Genomic DNA, 27823 nt, shown 5'->3' on the forward strand with positions numbered 1-27823 from the left:
AGCCAAATAGGATACAAACTAAATTGTCCATGAATATGTGAAGGAAATCACCAAGCTTAAAGGAAAGTTGATGTTTCTTTTTACTGTTTCTCAGCAGGTTCCTGTGCCTCTGCCATGTCCCCTAAACGATACTCACGTACTTTTATGTGAAAGGCAAAGGTTAAGTTCCTGAGCAGTTTAATTATTCAAGTAGGAAATGCTACGTGGTCCTCTTCTGTGACCAGGCATTAGACTGTGACCTAGTTCAGGGAACAAATTAGGTTTAAGACCCTACTCAGACTGTATGGAGCCCTTCTGTAAAACACCCAGGCTGGAAGCTATTTTATTATTTTCTTGACTTTGAAAACTAACGTTTAACAAGTAGGGTGAAGGAAAATTGAATCTCTCAAGAGAGTTAAGATGACCTAATCTTTCAAAAACATACTTGAAAGCATATGCCAGAAGAATTAAAGAATCCTTTCAAATATGTATTTATCAAGTCTTTTTAGAGTTTGTCTCTCAAAGACAATTCAGGCAGCAACCAACTCTTAAAACTTTCGACCTATTTAGCCAAGTAGTTCCCAAAGACCAAGAAAACACATAAATTTGAAACACTCCAGGACAGTCAGGTTTTCCATATTGCCGATTTAATCTATGAAAAGCTAAAGAAAAGAGAAACACTGGTACTATATAAAAATGAAATATAACATTTTGAAACAAATGTTACAGATCTATAAATATTCAGTATATAGAATAACGCCTAGTTCTTTCATGTACTTTCTCAACGCATATTTCTATACATATACACAATGTATACAGTGGTTAATGATCTTTTCTGTTAGGAAATTTTCTTAAGGAAACCAGAAAACATTACTAGCATCAGTGAGGCCACCTTAGTACTGAGATATGAAGCATAGCATGTCCCTGACCCACAGAGAAGGTCAGTGTTAGGAAAGACACTTGTCTTGTCATAAAGCAAAGTGACACCTGTGAACAAATGACTTGGTAATTGGAAAACGAATTTATAAAAAATAACTAAGTGATCTTTATGGTCAGTTGTACACTATGATCTGAATGTCAAAAATTCAAAACTTATTATCTGAGCACAGTGAAAGAAAAATACATAAATGGTAACTAATTATATTTTAAACTCCCAATTGGGATTTCTTTGCTGTAGGAAAAAAGTAATTTGTATATTGCAAGAGTAGAAGCCTATCCACCTCAGAGAGGCCCAGCATACTGATGTGTGTCTACACTGGATTAGTGACAGAACCTTCATGATTTCCCAGGAAAGCCCAGTCACTCCTGATTTTAAGGGTATAGATTTCAGCATAGTACTTAGATGAAGAATTGGTGTGTGAAAAAGGCAACTTAAGTAAGGTTTATTTCCCTTACCAGCATTTTCACCATGAAAATGTCCTAAAGGATTAGGACAGCAAGTCCTTGTGATTTATTCCTACTTGTTCCAGTTTCATGTGATGCGTCAGAGCTGCCACCAGCCCACCCAGGCCCCAGGACGCAGCACTGGCCAGCAGCAGGTGCGGCTCCAATCCCCTCCCTGCCGTGCCTGGGGTGCTGTCTCACTCCACAGCCCCCGTCCCAGGCAAACTTGGCTGCTTAGTCACCTGTCTGCAAGGTCGTGTCATCTTTTGAAGCCTCACGTATGCAGAATTTTCTGTATAATTTCAGGGGAGTTCATGGATGACTTCTGGCTAGCATTCCTGCCATACGGTGGAGTCCAGACGTATTAGAAGCCCTGGAGATACTCTGGTAATGACACAGTGAAGTCGGTTCAGAAAAGGGAATGGGCAGTTTGTTCTCTCCTCATGGTGAAACACAGGTTGACGTCTTTCGATTCTTTTGGAGCTGATGTGCCATAAGACACCACACCTCACAAACCTGGCTTTTTCACTTGCATGGAATCAGTCAGCTCAGAACATCCAAGCACTTGTTTGTGAGAGGCCTGGCTTCCCAGATCCGGGAGCCTCTGCACATGCTGACGCTGAGTAGGTCCTCTTCAGAGCTAGCTGTGAGGACTGAAGGGGAGGACTACAGCCTGTCAGGTTCACTCACATAGACTCCACTCCTTTCCAGTATAAAGCTAAGACAGACTGCAAGGTTGCAGGGGGCGCTCGGAAATGCATGAGGAGTCAAGGAAGGGCTGAGAGCTGATGCCTTATTTTCTAGGCTTTTCACTCATTAAACCTAATCTCAGTTTTGGCTTCAAAGTTGTCTGATTCAAGCCAAGGCTATGCCACTCGTTGCCTTCCTGCGGTGAGCCATGTTCCTTGGAGCTCCAGCCCACGGCTGAGCTGATCCCATGAGCTCACACGGGACAGTGGTCCCACTTGCATGCCGTGGTTACCAAGAAAGCCTATACTGGAGGGAAGAGAATGTATCGTCTCAGGAGCCATTTAGAGGGTGACACCTCCATTAATAATGTCTCCATTTTTAAACAGACACATGCCAAAGAGGATAAGAAGTAAGAAGTGTCCACTGTGGGGCTTTCTCCCTATTGTTTGAACCCATTTGTAGATATAAAACAGTCTTTTAACTCCATTTACCAGAATGCCTATATGAGAAGTGTGCACTCTTGTAGCTGGTGTACTGGGGAGAAAGGAGTTCCCACCCATCCTGGACAAGAAAAGACACGTTCCCCACGTGCAGCTCACAGGCCCCGGGGCGGGAGGTCTCCAGGTCACGCTCCAAGGTCTCGTCCACAGCACCTGCGGGATGAGTGCACAGCCCACAGATGAGCTGTTCCCTGCTGGGCTGAAGGCTGCACCGCAGACTCGGACAGCACAGAAGTTCTGGCTGCCTGTGTGTGAGGCCGGGTGATCGCCCCAAGCTGACAGGTCCTCTAGTGCACATCCAGGGAGCCACCTGCCCAGGTGGTGGTGACCAATCCCTCGGACTGCCTTTGTGCCTGGCATGGGGCTGGGCCTTCCTCCTGGCTTGCTTCAGGGAAGGAGATGGGTTTCCGGCATGTTTGGCACCTACCAAAAGCCCTCAGTTCAGCCCCAGCCCTTGGAACTTGGCAGTATCCGTACAGACAAAGTAAGTCCTCAGTTCACCTTTGCCTTTGACGTTGATCAGCCCGCGGCACTCACAGGAATACCCTAGTCCCTGGAGGATGGTACACGTCTCTTCAGTAACCTGAAAAGGAAAGAAGCTGAAGTCCTCAGAGGAGGCAGGCCTGCTGAGACAAGGACGGAGAGAGACTGGCCGACAGGGCCAGGTCTCCCTCCAGAATGTGGCGGCTAGGACCCCCTGGCCGTTTCACAGCCCAGCTGACACCCCCGGCTCCCTTCCTCCCCTGGGCACAGGTCTCGCCAGTGAGCATTTACCTGGATTTTTCCAAGTTCTCCAGTGCTCTCCATTCGACTGGCAACATTGACCGTGTTTCCCCAGATATCGTACTGAGGTTTTCGTGCCCCGATCACTCCAGCAATCACAGGCCCATGGTTTATGCCTAAAGATATTTGCAGTTGGCAGATCATAGAGACAGAGCCTCCAGCTTATATGGCTACAGAATCCACCCAGCTACCACAGAAAGCGTTGCCAAAAGCACTGAAATGAAGGTAGGGATGGTGCTTCCTGTGTCTGGGACAGGAGATGGTACTTAGGATGTGAGGGGAGGGCTCCCCGGGCAGTTCCTTTTCAGACTTGACTGGATGTGGAGCCTGAGTCCAGTGTTAACACTTCCTATATCTGCTGTGTGTTACTCAGTCATGTTCAACTCTTTGTGCCCCCATGGACTGTGGCCCGCCAGGCTCCTCTGTCCATGGGATTCTCCAGGCAAGACTACTAGAGTGGGTTGCCATTTCCTTTTCCAAGGGATCTTCCCTACCCAGGGATCGAACCCGGGTCTCCTGCATTGCAGGCAGATGCTTTACTGTATCTGTATCTGCTAATCATCTCTTAAACAGTAAATGGGCTTTGAGCACTGATTGTATTAGCTATTGGTGACTACTTAGGTTAATAATTTTGCTTTGTTTTCGGGATATTCAAGGTCACCTGTTTACACCCGGGGATTCCCCATGGTAATATATATCCCTGTTTACTTAAAACCTTCAAAGGAAAGTAGTACACAAGGAAAGAATAATTGCCCAATCACTGGGTTGTAAGATCAGAGAGGGATTTCTAAAGTTTTTCCTAACAGATGGCAACATACACCCGACTGAGAGTGGGGCTGCCAGGAGGCAGGGCTGCACAGACCCGCCCTGAGCCAGGGCCCAGCCTGCCTTCCCGGGGCCTCACCGACTCGGAGGCGAAAGGAGTTGAAGGAGTGCCGATTGATGCCGTCCAGCTTGCTCATCAGGGCAGTGCTGAACTCCACCATGATGCCGATGTGGGCGTGCTGCCGCTCCAGGTCCTGTGGGACAGAGCACTGCACACGGGGCCGCGGGCAGTGTCACCCCATCTTCCCACCTCCAGAGCACCCCGACCCGGGGAGCACTGTGTGCCAGCCTGAGCGTGCCAGCCACAGGGGACCACTGCTGGGCAGAGCTGTACCGACCGAGCCTCCTCCACAGGGCGTCCAGGACCCGCGTGCCCACTTAAACTCCCCTCCTGGCAAGGAGCCCCCTGTCCTGACCCCACCACCAAATCCTCTCTCAGGCTGAGCCATGAGCTCCTCTGCCCCTGCCTCAAAGGAGGGAGTGTGGAGAGGTGCCCCTTCAAGTATGAGTCGGTCTGGGACTGTGCTCACTTTTCCCTCGTTTGGGGCTGCAGTGTGAGACTGGCAGATTGGCTGAGTACCTGGTTCTCAGGCCCCGAGGGGATGCTGAGCCCTGCAGCGGCCATGTACGTGCTGCCGATGGTCTTGATCTTCTCCACACCACTGAACTTGGGCTTTAACAGCAGCTGCAGGACGGAGGGAAGCAGGGCCATGCAAGAGTGCTGCAGCCTGGGCCTGTCCCCGGTACTGAGAAGGGGGCAGGGTCCTCTCCCACCACCACTGCTAACGCAGACGTTTCTCCCGCTGGCCTTCGCCCTCTGAGCTCACACTCCCTACAGGTGGGGGCAGCCCCTGTCCTCTCCCGCCCCTTTGTTCCCTGACACTCCTTGTCTTTTCCATTCTCATCTGGTCTCATTCCCGTGTGCTCCATCGCTCAGTCGTGTCTGACTCTTTGCCACCCCACAGACTGGGCCCACCAGGCTCCTCTGTCCCTGGGGATTCTCCAGGCAAGAATACTGGAGTGGGTTGCTATGCCCTCCTCCAAGGGACCTTCCCAACCCAGGGATTGAACCCAGGTCCCCTGCATCGCAGGCAGATTCTTTACTGTCTGAGCCGCCAGGGAAGCCCGGTCTCATTCCTCCTAAGATGCAAACGCCCCACTCAACAGTCTACAGAGGCATGCGGATTATTTGCAGCTAAGACTTAAGCCCAAACTGAGTGACTAACTCTGAAACAGACTGCCAGCACAGGCTAAGCAAGAAATCAAATAGTTCTACAACCTAAATCTAAGCAAGCTGCCAATCAGAGAAGATAACACATTACCCGCTGAAGAGACAAAAAAGGCAAATGTGTGTGTACCTTTCATAATTTGTGAGACGTGTGTTCCCCCCAAGGGAGCCGCAGCCCAGTGTTAGTGGGGCCCGGGGTGCCCAGGGCCCCGCCCCGCCCTCTCCAGGCTCCGGGGAGGCCTTACCTCGTCGAAGTCAGCGATGATCTCGTTGAGCAGGCGCAGGCACTCCAGCCCTTCCTTGTTGACGTCGCACTCTGTGTAGAACACTTTGAAGTCCGGCACCGACGCAAACATGACACAGACGCAGTCGTAGGACTGATGGTACCAGTCCTGGGTCGGGGGAGGGGGAGACACAGGACCCCATGGACACCCGGCCTCCTGCGGGCAGGGCGGCAATTCCACCTCACACTCCAGGAGCAGGTGTTGGGGGACGGGAGGGGGGACAGGAGGGGCTGAGCAGCGGTTCTCCACCTGGCTACCGTGAGACTCAACTAGGGACCATTACGGAACAGGAGGCTCTAAATCAGTTTGTTGAGGAGGGTGGGACTTAGGTTGGTTTGGGGCTCCTTTCGGTCCCCTGGGTCTGCACAGCTGGGGTTGAGACTCCCAGGTATAGATGGTAACAGTCAGGAGGCCTGGGTTCTCTGCTCGCTGGGCCTGAGTTCCCATAGATAGATAGGAACCTCTGCTGCACAGAACTGGTAGAAATGTGTGTTTTCATCAGCAGATGGTCCAGATCACAAATACCTGGGCATGTGTTCCTTGCAACAATTCTGCCGGCCAAGTACTATCAGTCCCACTTGATAGATGTGAAAATCAAGGCCCAGGGTAGTGAGACCTGAACGCAGGTCTTGACTCTGAAGGCTGTTTTCTTACAGCTAATGCCACACACAGTCTCCTGGGAGCATTGGTGAGGCCAAGTGCCATGGAGACCAACTGCGAAAGCACCCTCCCTCCAGGAACCACACCTGTGCCTCGGGGCTCCCTGCCCGAGTGACTAGTCCCTTCTTGTCCCCACCTCGTTTAACTTGTCACCGATGAAGTGGGCGGCCACGTGCGCGGGCAGGACATTCTCTAGAAGAAGGCGGTTCACGTTCTCCATGGTTTCAAACTCCTCATGTTCCTTCTTGAACTTCTTCTTCCACAGACAGTCCAGGCGGCAGTAATAGTCAATCTGTGGACAGGGGGACATCCATGTCCTGGCCGCAGTGAGCGAGGGCAGAGGGCAGAGCACACTTGTAACCCCGGGGCTACGGAGCTACCCTGTGCCCCTGGCTGAGGTCTCCGACTCAAGAGCCACCCGGCGGTGGTCTTGAAACCCCCGTCAGCCAAGACTTACAATCCTCAAGTGACCCACATGATTAAATGTCACTCGAGTCCTGATGAAAAGTAAGGACACTTAGGACCCATGACCCCGGGAGCAGGACGCCATGAAAAGACTGCATCTTGTGCGCGGCTCCAAGTCCGAGGCCGCCCCCACCCCACCCCCAGCCTCTCTCCAAGCAGAGGGGCCTCCCGGGCTGCACCTGTCTGGAGAGCATGATGAGGGTGGTGTAGAACAAGACCAGGTAGAAATTGATCATCGTCTTCAGATGCCACGAACAGGAGGAGGAGCCGCTGGACACGAGGAAGAAAGGCAGATGTCATCTCCACTTCCCCCGGAAGCCCCCACAAGCGCGGCCCAGACCCAGGGCTAGCCCCTGGGAAAGTGAGCGAGATGGAAGGGTGCTGCTCTCAGAGCCCATGTGTCATGGCTGGCGAACAAGGTGCTCCAGGTTGTAAAGGAAAGAGGGAGGGACAAGGGAGGCTGACAGGGAGGTGACATCAGAGCTGACACCTGGTCACAGGCAAGGCCATGGCAAAGTCAAGGAGAGCACTGTAGGTGGGTGGGAGGCAGCCAAAGGCAGCCCACGCTCCTCAAGGTGAGTGGGGCTTGCGGAAGGAGTCGCAGGTGCCAGCCAGGCACATAGGAGCAGACCTTGTTCTGGGTCCCCCACTTTCTGCCTTTTAGTTCAGGCAGCCGGGTCTCTCTCCACGACCCACCTGAGCCCCCAGCCCCAGAAGCAGGCACACAGCAGCCCCTCCCGTGTGTCTGGGAACAGACCAGGGACGGCCGCTCTCTGCCGAACTCTGACCCAGGACACGGCTCAGAGCCGGACACTGGGCTAAGGGCTGCAGCCTCCACCTCCCACCCCAGACTGGCCTAGAGACAGGATGACCCGCTGGCCTCTGGGGACCCCCTGCCGATGAGTCACATTCAGTCCTGAGCACCGCAGACCCAGGGCCATCGCCTCCCCTGCCAGGCCAGCCCACAAGCTCTCCGGTCCACGGGGGACTGTGGATGCAAAAGCCCCCGTGTGAAATCATGGAGACAAAGCAAAGGGTGCTGCAGCGGGCCACAGTCAGGACGGGCAGTGGGCGGGGGTCCTGAGTGAGGGACGGGGCCTCACCTGAGGGTGCCGTTGGTCCCGGTGAGGTTGCCCAGGCTGTGGTCACAGCAGTCCCACTGCCAGCTCGGGGAGACGTTGAAGAGGACCAGGTAGGCCACCAAGGCCACAGTCAGCAGCACGACCTTCAGCTCCAGGCTCATCCGCAGGAAGACAGAGCAGGCGATGAAGGCCAGGATGCAGCTGCAGGTGTAACACTGGGGAGACAGGGATGTCGGTCACCCCGCCTCCCGTCACCAAGAGGCACCCCCCGGACCAAAGGTCGCCAAAGGGAGGGACACCTTTAGCCACAGGGGAATCCATGAAGAACCAGCGTGTCTTTAGCATCACTCTCCTGCCTCCCTTAAAAAGGAGCAGGCAATGGAACCTAAAACTTTCTATATGTTGTTTTTAGCATAAGTTTACTTCCACTTACAGCCAATGAACTCATTTAAAAGGAAACAAAATGTAGTCAATGAAAATGCCGGTGCCACGTGGCAGTGACAAGGTCTTGAGTTCTGCCATGAGCTGGTCCCCCCCGAAGTGCCTCTCCGCCCACATCAGTCTCCTGCTCAAGATCATGCTGTGGCGCCCCAGTGCCCCCAGCACAAAGACGGAGCTGCTCACCCTGGCCCTTGTGCTCTGCCCAGAGCTGGATCTAGCCTACCTCGGGCTTCATCTCCCAGCCCTCCCCCCCTCCCCCCTGTGACACAACCCCCTGAAACCTACTGTGCCCAACACCTACCTCGGCTTTTCCCCTCTGTCCCACCTCCTATCTCCCTGCCGACCCATGACCTCTGCCCTTCAGAGACCAGCTTGAGTCCCCCACCGCCCCCCTCAAGTCCCACCGCCCTCACTCTGTCCAGGAGGGCACGCCAGGCATGGCCTCTGGCGTCAGCCCGCCTGGGCCCGGCCCTGGCTCCTCCGCCTCTGAGGCAAACCCGTCACCCTCCCCACGCCACGTCCCCGTCCACAAAGAGAGATCATGGCGGGCACGGTGGAGTACCACCGCCAGCGCCTGGACCCCCTGCCCTGCCTGCCCTCCCGCCTCTCCTGGGAGAGCCCACGGGCTCCGGAGCTCAGCACGCTCTGAGCGTGCAGGGAAAATCCGAGTGAGGGCTCGGGGCACCCGGAGGGGCACTCTCACCGGGAGGAGCCAGCACGGGGTCCTCGGCCAGCTGCTCACAGCACTCAGGCCTGTCTCGTTCCCGACAAACAGCCCCCGGTCCGGGCAGGTCATCAGCGGCTACGGACAAGATGAAGGCCCTGTGAGAGGTGGTCTGGGGGCAACCCAGGGTCTGCTCGGGCCACGCAGGGCTAGGGGCAGAGGGCAGGGCCCGGGGCTCCGCGGGCACAGTGAGCATCTCCTGCCAGGCGCGGCTCTAAGCCCAGCCCAGGGGCACGGCATCCCGACCTCCCACCGCAGCCGCAGCTCCACTGCAGGGGACGGGAGTCAAAGCAAGGCACGTGGATCCTGCTCCAGAGCCCCCGGGGGCTGACTCGGGGAGAAGCTGGGAGTGACGTTTTCAGTGAGTCCCCTTCTCCCCGTGTGATGCTGAGGGAGGCGGTCACAGAGTCCCAAGTGCAGGGGACACGGAGGTCGCCGGGGGAGATGCCGACTCTAGATGTGGGGACAGGCAGGACCGGCCAGGACGAGTGCCATCTGAGCACGAAGCATGTGAGCCAACCCACCAAGGGGGGCCTGCGTGCCCCCCAGCGCATGCCCAGGGCAGCTTGACCCCAGTGAAGAAACTGGGGTCTCCGAGAGGCTGAGTCAGGACCTCCTCGGGAGCTGGAGAAAGACTGGGATGTCAAGGACACCGCAGTGGCCAGGTGAGCGCTCTGGGGGCCCCGAGTCCTCGTGTGACCAGTGCAGGCTGAGGAGCTCGGAGGCGCCACGGGGGCTGCCACAGGACCGGCCCACCAGGCTGTGGATGTGGCCACACCGGATGCTGCTTTTAGGCAACAGGATTATGAGATTCTAGAGCCTAGAGGTTCCCAGGGTCGAAGACTGGCTCCCTCCTCCCCAGAAGTGTGCTCAGCCCGAGGGGTGCTGGCCAGGCCCACCAGCCCTGGCCCTGGCACCCACCAGGTTGATGACGGCGATGACCAGCAGGCTGCCGATGGTCAGGATGGCCAGGGACACCCGAAGCAGGGGCTGTGTCTCCACGCTCTCAGCAATGGCTCGCAGCATCCCCCGGGCCGGGCAGCACCTCTGTGGAATCACAGTGTCATCAAAGAGCACCCACAGCACCCAGAGAGGCCGGGCCAGGCCGGGGAGGGGGCCCACAGCCCAAGCGCAGAGTGAGCGCTTCGAGAGCTCCGAGCGGGTATCAGGGGTGCTGTGTCTCTGTCTAGCCTGGAGCTCGGAACACATGTGGTGAGCCAACGGAAGGGACATCCCCACCCTTGGGGCTGGGACAGCCATGGCCTCGTGGGGACCACTAGCGCCTAGGAAAGAGAATCCTGGGAGGAGCCTTCAAGGCACTCAGCACTGTCCTCCAGGCTGGGGTGCAGAGCTCGTGGGGAGAGGCCAGGGCTTAGGGCCGGGGTTTATCCCACCACCGCCCTGACACCTGCTGGGCCCTGCCGGCGCTCCGTCAGGGGCTGCCCACCCGCTCACCAAGAACTCATCGGCGAAGCACAAGACGAGCACCAGCCCCAGCATGCAGGCCACCAGCCCAAAGGACACGGCCAGAGTCTTCGTCCTGGAGAAGGAAAAACCTAAGTTTGAGGGGACCCTCTGCCCAGGGCATGTTCCCCACCCCCAGCACCCCAGCCAAAGGGGGACTCTGCACACCGAGGTCTGGCTGCCCCACAAACAACACACAAGTCCAGGATCAAACGCGCCCCCATTTCTGGGCCCAGTACACAAGGAATAAGTGGTTACACAGCCTTTACACTCCTGGCCAGCAAGCACATAAGCACACCCAAACGTGCTCCTTATTTCATCTTTCTTAAGCACATCCTGAGCCACAGTCCTAGTGGAGCCTTTGGCCTGAGCACCCTTCCAGAGGCCGCCAAGAAGTGGACCTGACTCTCCCCCTGTGACCTCAGCCCCCCGTCCAGGCCCCTGCTCCCATCAACAGAGCCCCACCCTCCATCCCGGAGCCTCAATTTCCCACACCTAAGAGGCAGACGGTGGCAGTTACAATTTCAGGACGTGGCCCTTCTACAACTCCAAACACCTAGGGCAACTGAAATGCCTGCAGGGCCACACAGATAACCGGGGACTGTGGAGGAGGGAGGCGTGTGGGAGCGGGGAGGCCTGCGGCTTGAGAGAGCAAGCGCCTTCAATTAAAACGAAAAACTGCCGTGGCTGATTCATGTCAGTGTATGGCAAAAACCACCACAATATTGTAAAGTAATTAGCCTCCAATTAAAATAAATAATTTTTTTTAAAAAACTAAAAACTGAACTTTGGCAGCTCCAGGTATGGGGACCACTGCACCCAGGCTGGTTTCTGCACCTCGGAGGTCTAAAGTGCCTCAAGCTACTCACGGCCAGCCCCTTCTCACAGGTGTTCTAATGTGATCTGCAGGGCCCCCAGCCCTCCTCGCCTGACCCTGGTGGGCCTGGCCATCCGGCCCGGCCCCCGACTGACCTGGACAACAGCAAGACGTGGACGAGCAGGATGCAGACGAAGACGAGGCTGGCACAAGCGAAGTAGTAGCGGACCCGGGGGATGGGCGCCAGGCGGTACTGTGGGCGACAGAGACTGTGAGGGCGGTCGGGCAGCCGAAGCCCCACCCACAGAGCCACTTGCCCTGACCCCTTCCCAGCTCCACCCTGGCTCCAGTTAATCATCTTTTAAAAAAAAAACACCCTTACACCACCTCCTTGACTTCACCATGCTGCTGTTACATCATTGTGAACAAACCATTCTCATTTGTTTCCGTTTTGCAGATTCTCTTTTATGTTCAGAGGCAATCCCTTCCCTTCCCCTACCCAGCTCAGGTCTCTGACTTTATTTCCCAGGTCCCTGAAAATCCCATAGCCCAAGTGAGCTCCGGGGTTGCTATGACAGGGACTACCGGTGGGTCTGTTCTCACTCCAAACTGAGAAGCACAACCAGGCCTGAGCCCTGAGCCCTTGGGTGGGGGGCCCATGCGGCCCGCCCCTCCACACCAGGCAGATCTCTGCCCGCGGGGCTCCTGCAGAAGGTTAGCAAACTGAGGCTCAGGGAGCAGGCAGCCCGTCTGGGTCTTGCAGCAGCAGGAGGCCACCAGACGGCTCTCCTGGTGACCGCACCTGCCTTCAGGCCCCAAGCTCCCAGCGCAGGGAGACCCCACGAGACCCTGGAGGCTAAAATGGCAGAGAGGTCCCAGCACCAGGGTGCTACAGGCTGGGCCGCCCTCTCAGGCCACACCTGAGGCCAAGATGCTCCAAACCTCAGAGTCGTGAAAAGGGTATTAGCACCCACCTCAGCCAGCAGGTGAGGGTGGAATGACCATGTGTGGGCCTTGGATGCTGCTAGAACCCATAGGCCCTCAATAGATAAGTGAATGGGGACTTCCCTGGAGGTCCAGTGGCTAAGACTCTGTTTTCCAATGCAGGGACCAGGGTTCAATCTTTGATCAGGGAATTAGATCTCACATGCCACAACTAAAGATCTCGCATGCCTCAACAAAAAACTAAAGATGCTTCATTCCACAACTAAGAACGGCACAGCCAAATTTAAAAAAATATAAAAAGGTCACTAGCAGGACACAGCATGGTATTACAGCAGCCAGATGCAGGGACCAGTTGGTCCCCATCAAACCATACTAAGTTTGGGGCTTTTTCCTAAAAAGGTCAACACTGTCAGCCACTGTGTGAGGTCTGGCAAGTAGGGAGCAAAGCCTCCCAAACCCCAGTAGGCGAACCACTCCCGGACATGGCAGGCAGAGTGGTGAGACCAACAGAGACCCCAGCAGGCTGGATGAACTCCTGACACCTCCCTGGTGGCAGCTGGATGATTCCCCAACACGTTCCCAGAGCAGACCTTCCGGGGGTGTTGGCTGCCCCTGTCCCCCACCCCCAGACCTTGGAGCCCCCCTTCCTGGGGCTGCTCTGAGGTCCTCACCTCTCGTTCGAAGCCCTTCTCCAGGAAAATGGACCCAAAGGTGGAGAAGTCATCAGACTTGGAGCAGCAGGGTCTGTGGGGCAGAGACACAGCAGGAAGAGGTGAAGCCCGGAGGAGTCAGGGCGGGGTGACAGGGGCCACCCTCAGGGGAGAGGGGGCTAGGGCGGAGCCCAGGGGCCCACCCTCAGATGGCCACATGGTGGACACAGCCCCTGGGCATGAGGCACAAGGAAGATGGTCCCTGCTTGAGGGAGGCGGGGGTCTCAAGAGCCTCACCTGGTAGAGCTGAGCCCCTCGATGGCTGACAACATTTCATCATCGTATGAGTCATCCTCTGAGCGCCCCTTGGGGGACGTGCTTCTGGAATCAGACACCCACAGCGGCATCAGCCTGGGGACCTACATCCACTCGCCCAGAGGCAGAGGGGTGGATAAGATGACTCACCCAAAGTGGGGTTCCCAAGTGCCCGCAGGAGGTCCCAGAGCCTCATGCAGGATGGAGGAGGGTCAGGCTGGACCCACTAAGGCCCAGAGAGGGCAAGTGAAGGCCCAGCATCACACAGCATCACCCAGCAGTGGCCCAAAGTCTCTTCCACTAAACCCCAGGTATCCCTCACACCAACCCCAATGACCCCACCACAGAGTGAGTATACAACAAGCACTCAATCACTGTGAAGTTCTGGATCCTAGAAACACTCTGACCCAAGTTAGGGTGAAATCCGCAGTCAAGGCTGAGTCTTGTGGAGCTGCCATTCAGGACAGAGGCTGATCAGGGCAGCCTGCCTGGAGGAGGTGACTAGGGCAGGACTTGGCCAGGAAAGCAGGGGACAGGGCACAAACCTGTCAGGGGTCCGGTGGCGCCGCAGGGGAACAGCCTGGAAGGGAAAGGAGGCGAAGGTTATTCTCGAGGACATGGGCCTGGTGCAGGTCTTGGGGCTGGGTCTGTCACCTCAGGCACCCTCGGGTGCACAGACCATCCAGGCCGCAGGCTCCCGGGACTGAAGCTGAACTTGGTCTGGGGAAGCAGAAGGCCAGAGACATCCCCAGCCCCCTGGAGCATTCTCCAAATGCCCTCACTTCCCCAAGGGCCCCAGGAGAGAGGGAGGCAGGCAGGGCAGAGCCCAGAACCATCCTGCCCATGCAGAGAGCCAGGCTCAGACAGAAGGACCCCTTAACGTGGGCCCCCCTGCCCTTTCCCGGGGCCCCACCTCCAAGCTCCCTGGGGAGGAGGGTCCTACCTTGGGCCTCCGCCCGTGGGACACAAGGGTCTCACTGCTGCTCACACTCTCACGTTGGTTGAGGTGCGCGAAGGGGCGAGCCGCCCCCCAGGACTCCAGGTAGCGCGTCATTCGCACAGACGCCCGCATCTTCAGGGCCGCGTCCCCCTTGTTCTTGGGGTTGTGCTGGCTGGGCTGGGGCGGCTGCTGGCTCTGAGGGCAGACACAGACACAGCCTGGCCCCTCCCTCCCTTCTCAGCCCAGAAAGGGGCCCCCACCCACACCCTGCTCCCCAAGAAATGGGATGCTGCCCAGAGCACTGGTCCACCTGGAGAAAAGGGAAAACAACAAAGCGAACTGCTGGGGCTGCAGCCCCTCCGGGACTGGCGGAAGCCCAGTGCGCTCCCCGGCTGGGCTCCAAAGAGGCCCCAGCTCAGGGACCTCACCCCTCAGCCCCACCTCCGCCTCCCCAGGGCAAGAAGTGGGTTAAGGTCCCAAGCCCAAAGGCCCCGCTTGGCCTGTGAAAGCCCATCGGCCCCTCCCAGCGGAGGTACCCCAGGGAGATGGCGCCCAGGGAAGCCACAGGCATCCTGCCTTGCCCACCCTCATGTGGCTGGCACATGTCGTCCCCTGGCAGCAGCGGGAGGAAGGGGAGTGCTGGCCGGCAGCCCGCAGTGATAGCCAGCCCAGGGCTGAACCCACACCCCCACGGGGCAGTGCTCCAGACAGTTCCACTCATACTGCCCTCAGACCCCGGCACAGGTCCACCATCCGCCACACGCCCTCTGTATCCGTGCCAAGGACGCGGTGGCCCGGCCAGGCCCCAAGCGAGGGGCCCACCTTCCCCCAGCCTGGAACAACAACCCGCCTGGGACCACGCGAAAGGCCACCAGGGGCAAGCTGGAGCCATCTTGAGTCCTCTCCCCCCACCAATGCTCCTGCCGTCCAGGAGTCCCGGGCTGCAGGGGTTCCCGCAAACACCCACACGGACAAGCACCTACAGACCCAAACGCTTGTCAAGCCACAAGCAGCAACTTTCCTGGAAGCTCCTTGCCTCCTTCTGGGACAGAAACATTCTTAACCCCTGAGCCATGCCTGTCTGCCTGGCCAGAGGAAATGGCACAGGGTTCTGTCCTTGTGAGAAAAGTCCCAGGGTCCGGAGAGCGAGCGCTGCCCTGCAGTGACTGACCTGCTCTGGAAGTCAGGTGGGTGGGGGACAGTCACATTTCTGTGCCTCCCCCTTCACTGCCTGCAGCCCTGCCAACAGGGCACTCAGCTCTTCAAGTTCAAGGTCACTGGCACCTTCTCACTTTCTCCCTTAGGGCAGGGATGCCAGACACTGTCCCTGAGAGTTCAATGTGAACTGAAGGTCCGTCAGTTCTGAGGAGAAATGCGCCTGCTCACAAGCAGGGCCCGAGGAGGGTTCACGGCCCCTCCAGCCGCCTCTGGACACGCATCCTGGGGGGCCTCACACACACGGGCCCACAGAAGCCAGAGCTGGGAATGGGCCTCCCGTCCATGACGGGAGGGGAGCCCAAGCATCCATGTGGTGTGCGCTGTGGTCCCGAGAAGAGATGCCGGCGGTCTCTGTGCACAGAAGGGAAGGTCTCCGAGCTACACTACAAGGTTTGCACTGGTGGTGGGGAGGTGGGTGGAGGGCGCGCTACTCGGAGGGCAGAGTTCTTCCGTCTACTTACCCACATAGACACCTCTGGAAGGAACACGCTCACCACACGGGTCCCCTCTAGAGGGGACATGCCAGCTCTAGACAGGGATGCGTGGAAAACTTGTCTACAACACACCCCTCATTCTTCTGAATTTTTGACTACATGAATGAGTAAAATTAAACAATGATGGGGGAAGGTAGGGTTGCCTGGTAAATTACAGAAAGCCCAATTAACCCTGCATGAGACGCTCGTACTAAAAATCTCCTTCGTTCACCTGGAACGCGACTCAGACTGGGCATCCGTGGTTGTACCTGCTGACCCGGCAGCCCTGAGGGGTTGGTTTTGGGGCCACGCCTACCACCGCCTTGAGCTCGAGGGCTCTGCTTCATTCATTCACCAGCTGTCTGGGCCCCAGCTCCATGCCAGGCGCTGTTCAAGGACCCAGGGCTGCAGCCCGGAGAAGAGGGATCCCCGCCCGAGCCTACCCACATGGAGCTCACACTGACAATTAACAGTAAAGGATGAACGGGAGCACTTGGGACGGAGGGAAGAGGGCTCTGGGCGGAGGGAGCAGCAGTGACCTGGGTCCTGCCATGGTAAGAGCCTGGCGTGGAGGGACGGGGGCTGGCACAGGGCTGGGGAGGAAAAGGGGGCGGGGGTTCGGTCCGAGGAATGGGCGGGGCCAGGGTGGGCGGCGCTCATAGTGGGCGGGGCTCGGGTGGGCGGGGCCCAGAGCTGCCGGGTGAGGGGCCAAGTGAGGGGCCGGGTGGGTTCCCCCATGGTGGGCCAGGAGCAGTCCCAGGGTACCCAGGCGGGGTTTCCCCAGATGCCAACTCAGAGTTGCTGGCCCACCGAGGGTGCCCTGGGAATGCCGGCAGGATGAAGCCCGAGGGGGTGAGGAGTTCAGAGATTGGCCCTCAGCCCCCCTGGAGACTGGCAGCCGGGTCAGCCCTGAGGACAGCCAAGGCCAGAGTGAGAGGGAGCCCAGAGAGCCGGCCCGGGCCGACATTCTTGAGCAAGCCCCAAGGATGACTCACCGAGGACGGCCAGACGAGCTGGCCTCCCTCGGGCGGGAAAGAATGGCCCCTGCAGACGCGGGTGGGCTGGGGGCAGGACCAGGGCCGAGCGTCTGAAAGAGGCCCCGCCGCCTCCCACCCTGCCCCGCCACGGGGGTCCTGAAGAAAGAGGGGCCCACAGAGGCACCAGCGGGGCAGGTGGACACGCGGGTCAGACACACGGACACTCCTCCTGCCTAGCAGCCCCTTGGCCGACCCTTGCTTCCCCTGACTCCCATCCAAGGCGTGTTTTGTAAATGTGCCTTGAAAATCTGGAAGATTAGTGACAGCCTCGTGGAAAATAAACTAACAGTGACTAGAATGTCACTAGAGCTAGTTGGGAGACTGTTGACGATGCACCCAGCTCATGGTGAAGGCTTCACTCAGACTGGCTTTTTCTCCTCCTGAGCTAAGCTCTGTTGCCATTCCCATTTCACAGAAAAGAACACTGAGGCCCAGAGAAGATGTCACCTGGGGCCTAAAACATACCTGGTGACGGGACGCTCCCCCCTCCCGCCGCTCTCTCCTTGGGCACCGCTCCCCAGGTGTGGACCCTGGCTCCTGCACGGTACCCACCCCCGCCCCGCCGCAGCCGAGCCTCGTACCCGGGGGTCGATGACCAGGTAGGTGCGGATGTTCATCTCTTTGAGGTAAGGGTCCCGCTGCTGCCCGTGCCCGTCCTCCACCTCGTACGCCTTGTCCAGGTGCTTCAGCGTCGCCTCTGTGATGTGCACCCGGCTGGGGGAGACCAGAGTCAGACAGCAGCAGGGCCTCCAGAGAGGGTGGGGGGTACCCACCCGGGGGGTGCACAGCAGACAGGGCCGAGCAGACCGGAGCCCAGGCGAGTGCCCCCTCACTTCGGGGTCCCGGATCTCCCTCTCTGAGCCCAGGCTGACCCTCCCCCACATCGGCCCACAGTCCACCCCCTGACCTCTGACCCGCCCGCCGGCCAGCTGAGCCTCACCCAGGGACTCCGGCTGCCTCCATCCTGTTGGCCAGGGACACGTCGTGGGACCACACGTCGTACTGCCACTTGCGCAGCCCGATGACACCGCACAGCACGTTCCCCGAGTGGATGCCCACGCGCATGCTGATGTCCACGCCTGTGGCCTCCCGCACCTGCCTGGGGCAGAGGCCGGTCACCCCACCTCAGCCAGGGCTCCAGAGGGGCCCTAAACCCTAGGACAGGCTCAAGGTCCCTGTCCGGGGTGTGAGCACCATGTGGGGACAGGGCAGGCCGAGCTCACAGGACAGAAGCTTCTCAGCCTGAGGGGCTGCCTCCTTGAAAGGGGGTAAGCGCCCCCATCCCCAGGAGTGTGCAAATGGATGTGGTCACCCCTGTGTTCAAAGGCTACTAAAAAAAGGAAGAAATGCAATTGTCACCAGTCACCATGGCTCGTGGGGAAGGCCTTAAGAGTCTATCACTGGGTGTTCCCCCTGCCCGGCAGCCCCAGCTGGTGTCTGCAGAAGGATCCGGGCACCACTCAAACCCAGCAGAGACAAAAAACATGGGGACAGCCTTGGGGGGCCTTACACGCCCCCACCTCTGGGAAATGGGAGCACTGAGGACTGCAGCCCTGCTCAGTACAAGGAGCCCCAACTTAGGCTTCCCCAGGGCACAAGGCATCCCCAACATGAACAGGGCCTCTGGGGTCCCTCTGACAAGTGGGGGAGGGACCAGGGAGCAGCCAGTGCCATGAGCCCACCAATGGGCTAGAGACGGACCCAGCCTACTGGGTCAAAACCAGAGGAGGCAGGGGGCCCCACACAACATCCACATTCTCCAGGGAGGGAAGTGAGCCCCGAGAGCGCAGCACCAGCCTGAGACCACTCAGGCGGTGATGCACAGCCAGGCTGTGACCTGGACCCCTGACTCCCGGGCGGTGGTTTGTCTGGTGAGACTTCAGGAGGAAGACAAGCTGGAGCTGGGTTTTCACAGGGGCTGTGCACTTGCCAGGCAACCCAGCTGCACCCTGCTCTGTCCTGAGCACTGGCTGGGGTGGCCAGGCCCGCCTGGCCCTCCACCACCCGCCTGACCACAGACCACAGCTGCCCTGGGCTCCAGAGAACATCATGGGGAGCTAAATGTTGGTGGGAAGGAGTCATGGGAGGCTGGGGGTCTCCCTGCAGCTGAGGGCTAGTTCCCCAGCTCCCAGGGTCTTCACAGGGGGAGCAGGAAGCAGATGGAGGCCTGGAGTCAGACCCTTGTTGGCCACCTCCCCTGCCGCTGCAAAGGCTGTCTCCGGAGAAACAGAGTTCCCCAACCATCCTCACTTCGGGGGTTCTCTGCTACTCGGAGTCCCAGTGGGGCCCAGAGGGAGGGATGTAAACACACTGCTGAGTGGTCCAGGTAAGCCTCCTGCACCCTTGCAGCCTCAGTTTCCTCATCTGCAAAGTGGGGACAATGTGTTCCCCAGCACGCCTTGGGGAGCAGGAAGGGTCCGTCGTGAAGACAGACCCCCGGGCCCTGGACCTGCCTGTGTTACCTACTTGATGGCCTCACACATGTCCAGCCCCATCTTCACACAGTTGCGGGCGTGGTTGGGCAGGGACACGGGCAAGCCAGACACGCAGTAGTAGCAGTCGCCCAGGATCTTAATCCGCATGCACTCGTTGGCCTGCAAGGCAAGGGAGAGGCCTGGTCCACAGATGGCCCAGGGGCCAGGGAGCAGGCCTGTAAGCCACCTCCCCACACCCTCCAGAGTCAGCCAGGCTCTTTTCTGGCCAGAGGCTTTTTCCCCCAGGGCATCAAACACCAGCAGCTGCTTCTGGGCCTGGCAAAAGGACTGGGGACGCAGGAGCTCTGTAGGAGGAACCCTAAGCAGGTGTCAAGGATGAAATCAAGTGTTATGAAGGGCGGCCACCTAAGTGCCTCTAGGGAGCCACTACCTTTGGTTTCATTCACCCATGCACTGTTTGAGCTTCTAATGAGTCCCCTGCCCTGCCGCAGACACTGGGACACAGCAGTGAGCAAAACAGAAAACAATCCTGCAGCCAGAGGTAGGGCTGGACACTAGATAAATAAAATCAATAGATACCCATAATGTTAAGTGCTATGGGAAAAAAATGAGGAATGAGGAGGAAGAGGAAGCTTCCAGGAGTCCAGAGAAGGCCTCCCAGTGAAAGTAATTTTAAAAAATGTCCCAAAGGCGCCGAGGGAGCAAGCCCTGTCGGGAGCTGGAGGAAGAGCATCCCGGGCAGAGGGAAGCAGACTGTGCAAAGGCCCTGAGGCCACGAAGCTGTTGGAGACACAGCACAACAGTCTATGCGGAGGAAGTGGAAGGGGTGAGAACAGAGAGGCAACAGCAGCCATAAGCTTCAGGGTCAGTAGGTGTCAAAGGTAACCAAGGAGACGGCTATGCCACCAGAGACACAGGGTCTGGGGAGTGGGCAGAGAGCAGAGAGCAAAGATGGGCGTGGGGAGAGAAGGCGGAGTCATGGAGGAGAATGCTCTCGGAGGGGATGCGGGGCCAGGCAGGCTGTCTGAGGTCCCATCCGAGGTGGTGCTGCAGCCATTTGACCCCCAGAAGCCCTGAGCAAAGCGGGCCACACATACCAAGGCCTGGGGTTGGCGGGTGGGAGAACAGGAAGGAGGAGCTGCACCCCAACTGCATGTTTTATTTACAGAGACCCCACCAGGAAGCCCTGCCCTGGCTCCCTCCTGCAGGGTCCCAAAGAGCTGGCTCCTGGAACCAGGATACCCTCCATCTCCAGACCCGCTGCCCACTCCCTGGCACACCCCCCAGGCCTGGGCGGTTGACCCAGCGCCCATGACCAGGCCAGGCACCACCCCTCCCTTGGGGTACCCTACCTGCCAGGCCTTTGTGAGCAGTCCCCTTCCTAAGCCCGCCCTCCAAGGACCCCTCTGTGTGTGAGCCCGCTGCTTCCCGCTGGGCTGCCCCGGCTGGCACACGCTGAGCTCTGCACGGCCTGCGGAGCCGGGAGAGGACACCGCTTTCCTAGAAAGCAGAGCTTGGCGAGGGCCAGGACACCCTTATCTCCTCCAAGGCCAGGCGCAGGATCCCAGTCTGGATCCAGCTCCCCTGTCAGGAGGCCACACTCCCCCGACTGCTCCTCCCACTGCCTCTCACACTTACAACTGGAGGAGCTGGGTCGGTGCGCTGCGGGCGGAAGTGGCTGAGACCAGAGGCAACGCAGAAACCCGAGAGCAGGCCTGGCTCTCGCCGGGAGGTTACCGTTCTGGGATCTGGTGGCCACGGGGACAAGAGGCTGGAGCCAGCCCTGCCTGCTGCATCTGCCCAGGGACTGGACGCTCTGGCCTGAAGACTGGCCCCTGCCGCGGCCTCCCTCTTCTCATCTGTACAGTGGGGCTCCGTCATGGGCCTGCCACAGAGGGCGGGCTGTGCCCAAGAAGGCAAGGGCAAGGCCTTGGCTTTGTGGCAGGGAAAGAGCCAGATGTGGCCTCCAACCTCTGGGAAACCCCACCTGCTGGTTCAGGGAAAATCATGAAAGAAAGAAGCTCCTGAAGAAAGGCTCCCAGCTAGACAGGCCCTCAGAGTCACTCATTCAACAGGACCCAGGGAGACAGTTCTCCAGGGCACCCCTGGCCAGTGGTGGCCAACAGCAGCTTGATTACCTCCTGTGATGGGAAGCTCATCCCCTGAGATGGCACCCACTGCCCACTCCTGGTGAGGCAGTCTCTCCCAAGAATGAGCAGCTCTTCCTAGTGTGGGGCCAGAACTTGCCTCCCATCAAACTCTAAACCACTGATTCTCTGCCCATGGAGTCACCCAGGAGGCTCTTAAAATTCCCAAGGGTGTGAGCATGGGTATTGGTGTTTCATTTAAACTTTCCAGGTGATTCAAACACATAGCCAGGATGGAGAGCCACTGCCCTAAATCTTATACTTGAGTCTCTACACGGTGGCCACCACTTCCAGGAAGCCTTCCTGACCACCTGAGGCTGGGCTAGGCACTCCCCAGTCGCACCCCCTGTGACCCTCTTCCAACCAGGCAGCATGCAGACCGGGAGCTACTTGAGGGGAGCCAGAGGCCCCACGCAAGCCCAGGGCTGACCCTCAGCTGATCTTAGACCATGTGCTAAATTAATGAAGAACTGAGGCTCCACCACAAGACCTCTCCCTGCAAACATACACACCGGGAGCTACTCACGAAGATAAAACAGTGAGGTCCCGGCTCAGCCTTGTTCCGTCTCCAGACCCCTCCTGCCTTGTCTGTATCCTGGAGACACCCCTTGCCCAACACTCTCCCAGCTTGGCACCTCCTAAGGGTCCTCAGGGGTCCTCCGGTCAAGGTCCACTGCTCACATCAGCTGTCAAGTCCCTGCATGTGTGACCCTGTGACCAGGCGCCCCCCTGAACACACTGTCCGACTGACACGGAGCCGCTTTCCACACGTGGGCACACAGGGCTATCTCTACTCTAGGCTTTTGCACATTTGGCTCCCTCTGCCCGAGACACTGCTCCCTTTCCTCTTCGAGTTTCTTTTTAGGTTTCTCAGACTTCAACGTGCAGGCTCTTCACCCAGCATACTGTCAAAAGGCAGATTCCCGGTAAGGCCCGGCATTCCCCAGAGGCTGTCGCCCTCGTGTAGTGAGAACAGACCACCTGCTCCTCCAGGCAGCCCTCCTCTGAGCTCAGGAAGCACAGCGCCTTCCCCAGCGTGTACTGACCCACTCTGGGGGACGGGCTCCTGGCTCAGCCTCCACTCCGACCACGGGGCACTCGGAAGCATTTGCTGACTGGATGCCGAAATTCAACCCAGGCCTCCCTGTGTACGTCTGCAAACAGCACTGGACACAGGACACCCCGTGGGTGCGGCGGGAGGCGTTCCTGACTTCACTGTCAGAAGAACGGAGGCAGCACGCTCACCTTGGCGATCTGGTCAAACTTGCCGAAGAGCTCGTTCAGCACCACCACCAGCTCTTTGGGGGAGCAGTCACTGGCCAGCCGCGTGAAGCCCACGATGTCAGCATAGAGGATGCTGGGGGTGGGGTGGGAGAAGGGTCAGGGCCAAAAGCCCCTGAATATCTGCCAGCCCTGTACTCTGTCACTCCTGCAAGCCCTCCGCCTCCATAGCAATGGGAAAGAAGCTCCCTGTCATAAAGACAAATTAAAGTTTGAGAGGCTTCATGCCAGAGCCAAAGGGAACAAGCTCCAGTCTGCAGGGCCCTCTGGAACCCCTGGCCCCTGTAAAGCCCTCACCACAGATGACTCAACTGTACCATCACGGGCAGATTCTTGGGCCCCTGGGAACTTCTCACCCTCCCCACTCCTGGTTTCACCAGACTTCGGAACTAAAACCTTGGTAAGATACAGCTACTCTTGAGAGTCCCTTGGACAGCAAGAAGATCAAACCAGGCAATCCTAAAGGAAATCAATCCTGACTACTCATTGGAAGGAATTATGCTGAAGCTGAAGCTCCAATACTTTGGCCACCTGATGCAAAGAGCTGACTCACTGGAAAAGACCCTGATGCTGGGAAAGACTGAGGGCAGGAGAAGAAGGGGCGACAGAGGATGAGATGGTTGGATGGAATCACTGACTCAGTGGCAGGAGTTTGAGCAAGCTCCAGAAGATAGTGAAGGACAGGGAAGCCTGGTGTGCTGCAGTCCACGGGGTTTCAAAGAGTCGGACATGACTGAGCGACTGAACAATGACAAAGAAGTGACTGCACGCTCCCCCCAGCCAAGCTCCACGCCCAGCACCTTCACACCTGTCATCCTCACACTGCCCTCATAGAACCCCCATTCTGCAGATGAGCAAACTGAGGCCCAAGGAGGTGAAGACACGCTGGGAAGCCAGAGCTGCATTTTGCACCAGACCTCCCGGCTCCTGAGCCTGTGCTTCTGGACCATCCACAGCCCAGACAGAGGCCACAGGCAGCCTCGGGGGGAAGGCTGAGCTACAGGCAGAGGGCTGGAGTGGAGCTCACGGCACCCGCATCTACACTTCACTCAGGGCAGTGCCGTCAACTAAGATTCTGCAGGCCCTATAAGTCTGTCAAGATCAGGTGTCAGGGCTGGGGGGCCACTAGCAGTCACCTGAGGGGGTCTTCACCTCCTTTGAGGGGATCCTGTGCCCCGTGGAGAATCACCTGCAAATGACCCCTTCCTTCCCTGCAGTCACGTCCGTGCAGAGTCTGACCATTTTAGGGGAGAGAGGATTTCCTCCAGTACCCATGTAATCCAACCTCACTCTCTGGGGGAGCAAGCGGGGAGACTGAGGCCTGGGGAGAGGCCTGGATTTACCTCTCCCCAGTCTGGGGGAGCCTCCTGGGCCTCCAGGTAGGAGGGTAGGCCCTTCCCTCCCCAGGAAACTGACCTAACATTCTGGTGCCTCTTGACGTAGAGGTTGTGGAAGTTGTTGTCGGGCAGGTAACGGCGGTCCCCGCGCTCCTTGAGCCGCTCGATGATGGCCAGCTTCATGCCCATGGAGATGTGGGCAGGCAGCACGGACAGCAGGAGGTTCTCCTGGCACACGGGCACGGGAGGGGCGGCATCAGGCCTCCATCCTCTCCACGCCGTGTCCCCCAGCAGCTGGTGCACATCCTGCACCAACCCGCGGGCATACACCTCCCGTGGCCCGGCAGCCCCCCAGGGGACGCCGGCACGGGTGTCCTGTCAGGTGCCCCGCGTACACACCGAGCACATCATCAGAGAAAGGACACAGGGCGTGGGGCCTGGGGGACGGCAGGGGGACGAGGGGCGGTGGGGCCCACCTGTTGGCGCTTCTCGATGCGCAGCTTACGCCGAATCTGGATGCACTTCACGGTGTAGGTGAAGAGGTCATGGGAGGCGTCCTGCATGTGGTGCTTGTGGAAGGCGCCCATGAGGTTCCCGCACAGGAAGACCACCGCAGTGGCCAGCAGCTGGGGGTGGGCCACAGTGGGCTCGGCATCAGGCCTGGCCCATGCACCCAGGACACTGGCCCCCTTGACGGGCTGGTGCTGAGACCCTCTCCCCGATCCCTGGCCTCCCAGGGGGTGCAGGCAGGGAAACTGAGGCCCAAACAGGGCCTGGATCCCAAGTGAGTTGCTGTGACCGCAGGACGGGACTCAGGCCTGTGTCTGCATCCTCCAGGCATCCCCTAGTGTTGAGGGCTCAGGACCCAGCGCCACTAAAACAGAGGCAGGAGCATGTCTCCTCGCAGAGCCCAGGGGAGCGCCAAGGACAGTCAAGGAAGGCACAGCGCCTGGCTGGCTGCCCAGAGCTCTGGCCTTCGCCTCCCAGACAGAAAACACAACTGTCCATCCCCACTGACCATTCATAACCCCTCAACACGAAGACAAGACAGGGTGTCCAACCCTGTCCCGTGGGGCTCCGACGTGAGCAGGTGAAACCTCTGAACAGGGTCTCACCCAGCACAGTGCAGTGGACCCAGGAAGGACCCCGAAGATCAGGGCTGGAGGGAGAGGCTGAACCCTGGGGTACCCCAGGCCAGCAAAGCAAAGGCTGCAGGGCAGGGCACCTGCTGACTGGGATAAAGCCTGGCCTGGAGGCCGCCTGTCAGCAAACAGTCTCCAAGGCCTCCAACTCACCCACGCCAGCCTCAGCTGCCCTCAGGCCGAACCACAGCCCCACCCGAGGCTTAGCCGGCCCCACGCCCAAAGGCCCGTGCCCCTCACCTGCAGCCCCACACGGACACTGGGGCTGGTGAAGGCTTCCATCAGATAGGCGAGCACCAGGAGGTGGGAGGTGCTGGAGACAAGTCCGGCCACGACGGCCCCCAACGTGCTGAAGGGCAGCAGCGTGTACACCACGAAGACCACGAACAGAAAGAAGGGCGCCTGCACACAGCGTGCTGTGAGCGCAGCCGCCCTGCCACCCCCACCCAGCTTTGCTCTGCTGATGGGGCCCCAGAAGCCTGAATGCTGAGTCTTCAGCGGCCAGTCCAGGATCCTAGTGCCCCCTTGCCCTCAGGCTGGCCCCTTCCCCCACCTTGTGTGGTGAGCAGCAGCAGCAGACACATGCAAATAGGAAAAAGTAAAAAACCCACCCAGCCAGCATCATGTCCCACAAGCTGATTCAGGGTCTGGGGTCAAGGCCAAGCCTACCCAGCCTGAGCCCCACTGCCCGTGGGGCCCAGGGAGCCCTTGCCTGGTGCCGGCTGCCCCCAGCTCTTCCTCTGCAAAAATGGCAACTACTGGAAGGCTAGGCAGGGCCCGTTCGCCTGCCCCCTCCAGCAGCGCGGGCCCACCCACCCCGTCCACTCTCAGAGCTGGCCTGCCTGCTCCTGCCCTTCGGGGAGCAGCGCCCATTCCCACGCTTCCATGCATGGCTTCCATGACCCCAGCCCCAGTGGTCAGATTGGGGCCAGCCCCTGATGACAGTGACCGTCCACGGCTAGGCGCATGACCCAGGCCAGCCAGTGTGACTCAAGCTGGCTGAGGAAGGGCTCCCTCTTTCAACTGGCTGGAGCAGGCTGGTGGACGGCAGCCTGGAGGCGCTGCAGCCGTCTGTGTGCTGAGCTGGGATGGCCTGACAGGGGAGCAGAGCTGGGAGGAAACAGGATCTGGCCAGCCTGCTGAAGCCCCAGACTGACCCGGGCCTTTCCTGCCACCTGAGCCAGTTCGGGCCTCTTGCTTCTTTGATCAGAGATGTGTCATTTCCAGAAACGCCATGGCTAGACATTCAGGTGGACCCTCCTCCCACCTCGCCCCCATCTCAGTGCAGAGTGGAGAGAACAAGACCAGCCCAGGGCCCATTCTCAGTCACAGAACCACAGCCCGGAGAGAGGGGAGGGCCCGTGGCCGGTACACCCAATGCAGATCAGCCTCCAAGACGGACCTGAGGCCCAGGGAGTGCAGGAGCTGCCAAGCCACCCAACCCCCAGGGGCGCCAGGGTCCCCTGCCCTCTTACCTGCTCCAAGGCAGAGATGTCCTTCCTCGGCAAGTCAAAATCAAACACCAGCACGTAGCCCAGCATCACAAGGCAGGCCCAGGTGAGCAGCGCCGAGACCCTGAGCCCCCGCCGGTTGAGGCACTCAACGTACACCAGCGCATAGAGGACCACAAACACAGCGAGTGTGAAGAACGCCGTCCCCAGGATGGCCCGGTGTCTGGAGGGGTCCTGGGTGGGGCAGACACGCACAGAAATGCCACGGCTATCCAGCAGGGTGTCACTTCCTCCAGGAAGCCTGCCAGGTTAGCCTGGCCAGCTTGCCTCAGCGAGGTCACCAGCGGCTCCCTCCTCGTGGGCGGTGCCCTTCCTCCCTCTAGACATCAGGCTCTGTGTCACTTCAGGCTTGGTGCTGTTGCCTCGGCTGGGGGTGCCGTCTCCCCCCAGCACCCCCCCCAGGGGCCCCAGGGGCTCTGCACACCCCTGCAGGGCACAGGTGTAAGCACACAGAAGCACAACTGCGGAAAGCCTCGGGGGGCGGGGGGTGGAGGGGCCACTGCTCCTAACTCTTAAAAGAGCGAAAGGATCTTTAAGGGGAAATGATGACCAAGGGCATCCGAGACAGGCGAGGAGTGAAGGAAAGGCGCAGAAGTGTGCCCTGTGGGGAGGAGGGTAGCGGGGAAGACCATGCACAGCTGGCTGGCACCTGGTTTCCCCCTGGGGCCCCTAAGCAAGACGAGCACAGACTGATCCGGGAGCAGGCCCACAGGGGTACTCCGTAGCTAGCTGCCAAGTGACCGAACAAACGTCCCTGAGACCCACAGAGACACAGACAGCACTGATGGAGCACCTATTCAGTGCTGGCCACCTTACCTCATTCATACCGCTCTATTAATACCCTTTAGTCCCTTTAGTCTTTCTTCTCCTAGAACTTTATCGTCCTATACAGCAACCACTAGCCACTTGTGGCTATTCAAAATTAAACTTCCACTAATTTAAAAGTAAATTTAAGGGACTTCCCCGGTTGTCCAGTGGCTAAGACTCTGCACTTCCACAGCAGGGAGCTCAGGTTCGATCCCTGGCTGGGGCACTAAGATCTCACATGCCGCAGCCAGAGCATTAAA

At 58.7% G+C, this 27823-nt stretch overlaps 1 protein-coding gene across 10 annotated transcripts in view; it reads right to left on the reverse strand.

Moving 5' to 3' along the window:
* Positions 1 to 604: 604 nt before the first annotated feature.
* The window catches only part of ADCY7 (adenylate cyclase 7), a 60845-nt gene continuing 33626 nt past the window's right edge, over positions 605 to 27823 (reverse strand). For 7 of the 10 annotated variants that reach the window (XM_070451324.1, XM_070451328.1, XM_070451323.1 and 4 more), the window contains exons 3-27: positions 26721 to 26930; positions 25486 to 25647; positions 24580 to 24729; positions 24183 to 24331; positions 22731 to 22842; positions 19370 to 19497; positions 17844 to 18002; positions 17485 to 17617; positions 14179 to 14370; positions 13781 to 13815; positions 13218 to 13301; positions 12942 to 13014; positions 11481 to 11578; positions 10500 to 10584; positions 9966 to 10091; positions 9024 to 9122; positions 7901 to 8094; positions 6977 to 7067; positions 6469 to 6624; positions 5634 to 5828; positions 4741 to 4845; positions 4240 to 4354; positions 3327 to 3451; positions 3054 to 3135; positions 605 to 2975 (exon numbers count right to left, since the gene is read on the reverse strand). In XM_070451324.1, coding sequence (XP_070307425.1) covers positions 2530 to 2975; positions 3054 to 3135; positions 3327 to 3451; positions 4240 to 4354; positions 4741 to 4845; positions 5634 to 5828; positions 6469 to 6624; positions 6977 to 7067; positions 7901 to 8094; positions 9024 to 9122; positions 9966 to 10091; positions 10500 to 10584; positions 11481 to 11578; positions 12942 to 13014; positions 13218 to 13301; positions 13781 to 13815; positions 14179 to 14370; positions 17485 to 17617; positions 17844 to 18002; positions 19370 to 19497; positions 22731 to 22842; positions 24183 to 24331; positions 24580 to 24729; positions 25486 to 25647; positions 26721 to 26930 — 3504 coding nt within the window. In that variant the 3' untranslated portion in view covers positions 605 to 2529. Of the gene's footprint in view, positions 2976 to 3053; positions 3136 to 3326; positions 3452 to 4239; positions 4355 to 4740; positions 4846 to 5633; positions 5829 to 6468; positions 6625 to 6976; positions 7068 to 7900; positions 8095 to 9023; positions 9123 to 9965; positions 10092 to 10499; positions 10585 to 11480; positions 11579 to 12941; positions 13015 to 13217; positions 13302 to 13780; positions 13816 to 14178; positions 14371 to 17484; positions 17618 to 17843; positions 18003 to 19369; positions 19498 to 22730; positions 22843 to 24182; positions 24332 to 24579; positions 24730 to 25485; positions 25648 to 26720; positions 26931 to 27823 lie in introns of those variants that run through there. The other 3 variants (XM_070451329.1, XM_070451330.1, XM_070451331.1) reach the window with 3 other exon arrangements.

The sequence above is a fragment of the Odocoileus virginianus genome, chromosome 20 (assembly GCF_023699985.2).
Source record: "Odocoileus virginianus isolate 20LAN1187 ecotype Illinois chromosome 20, Ovbor_1.2, whole genome shotgun sequence".
Classification (NCBI taxonomy): domain Eukaryota; kingdom Metazoa; phylum Chordata; class Mammalia; order Artiodactyla; family Cervidae; genus Odocoileus; species Odocoileus virginianus.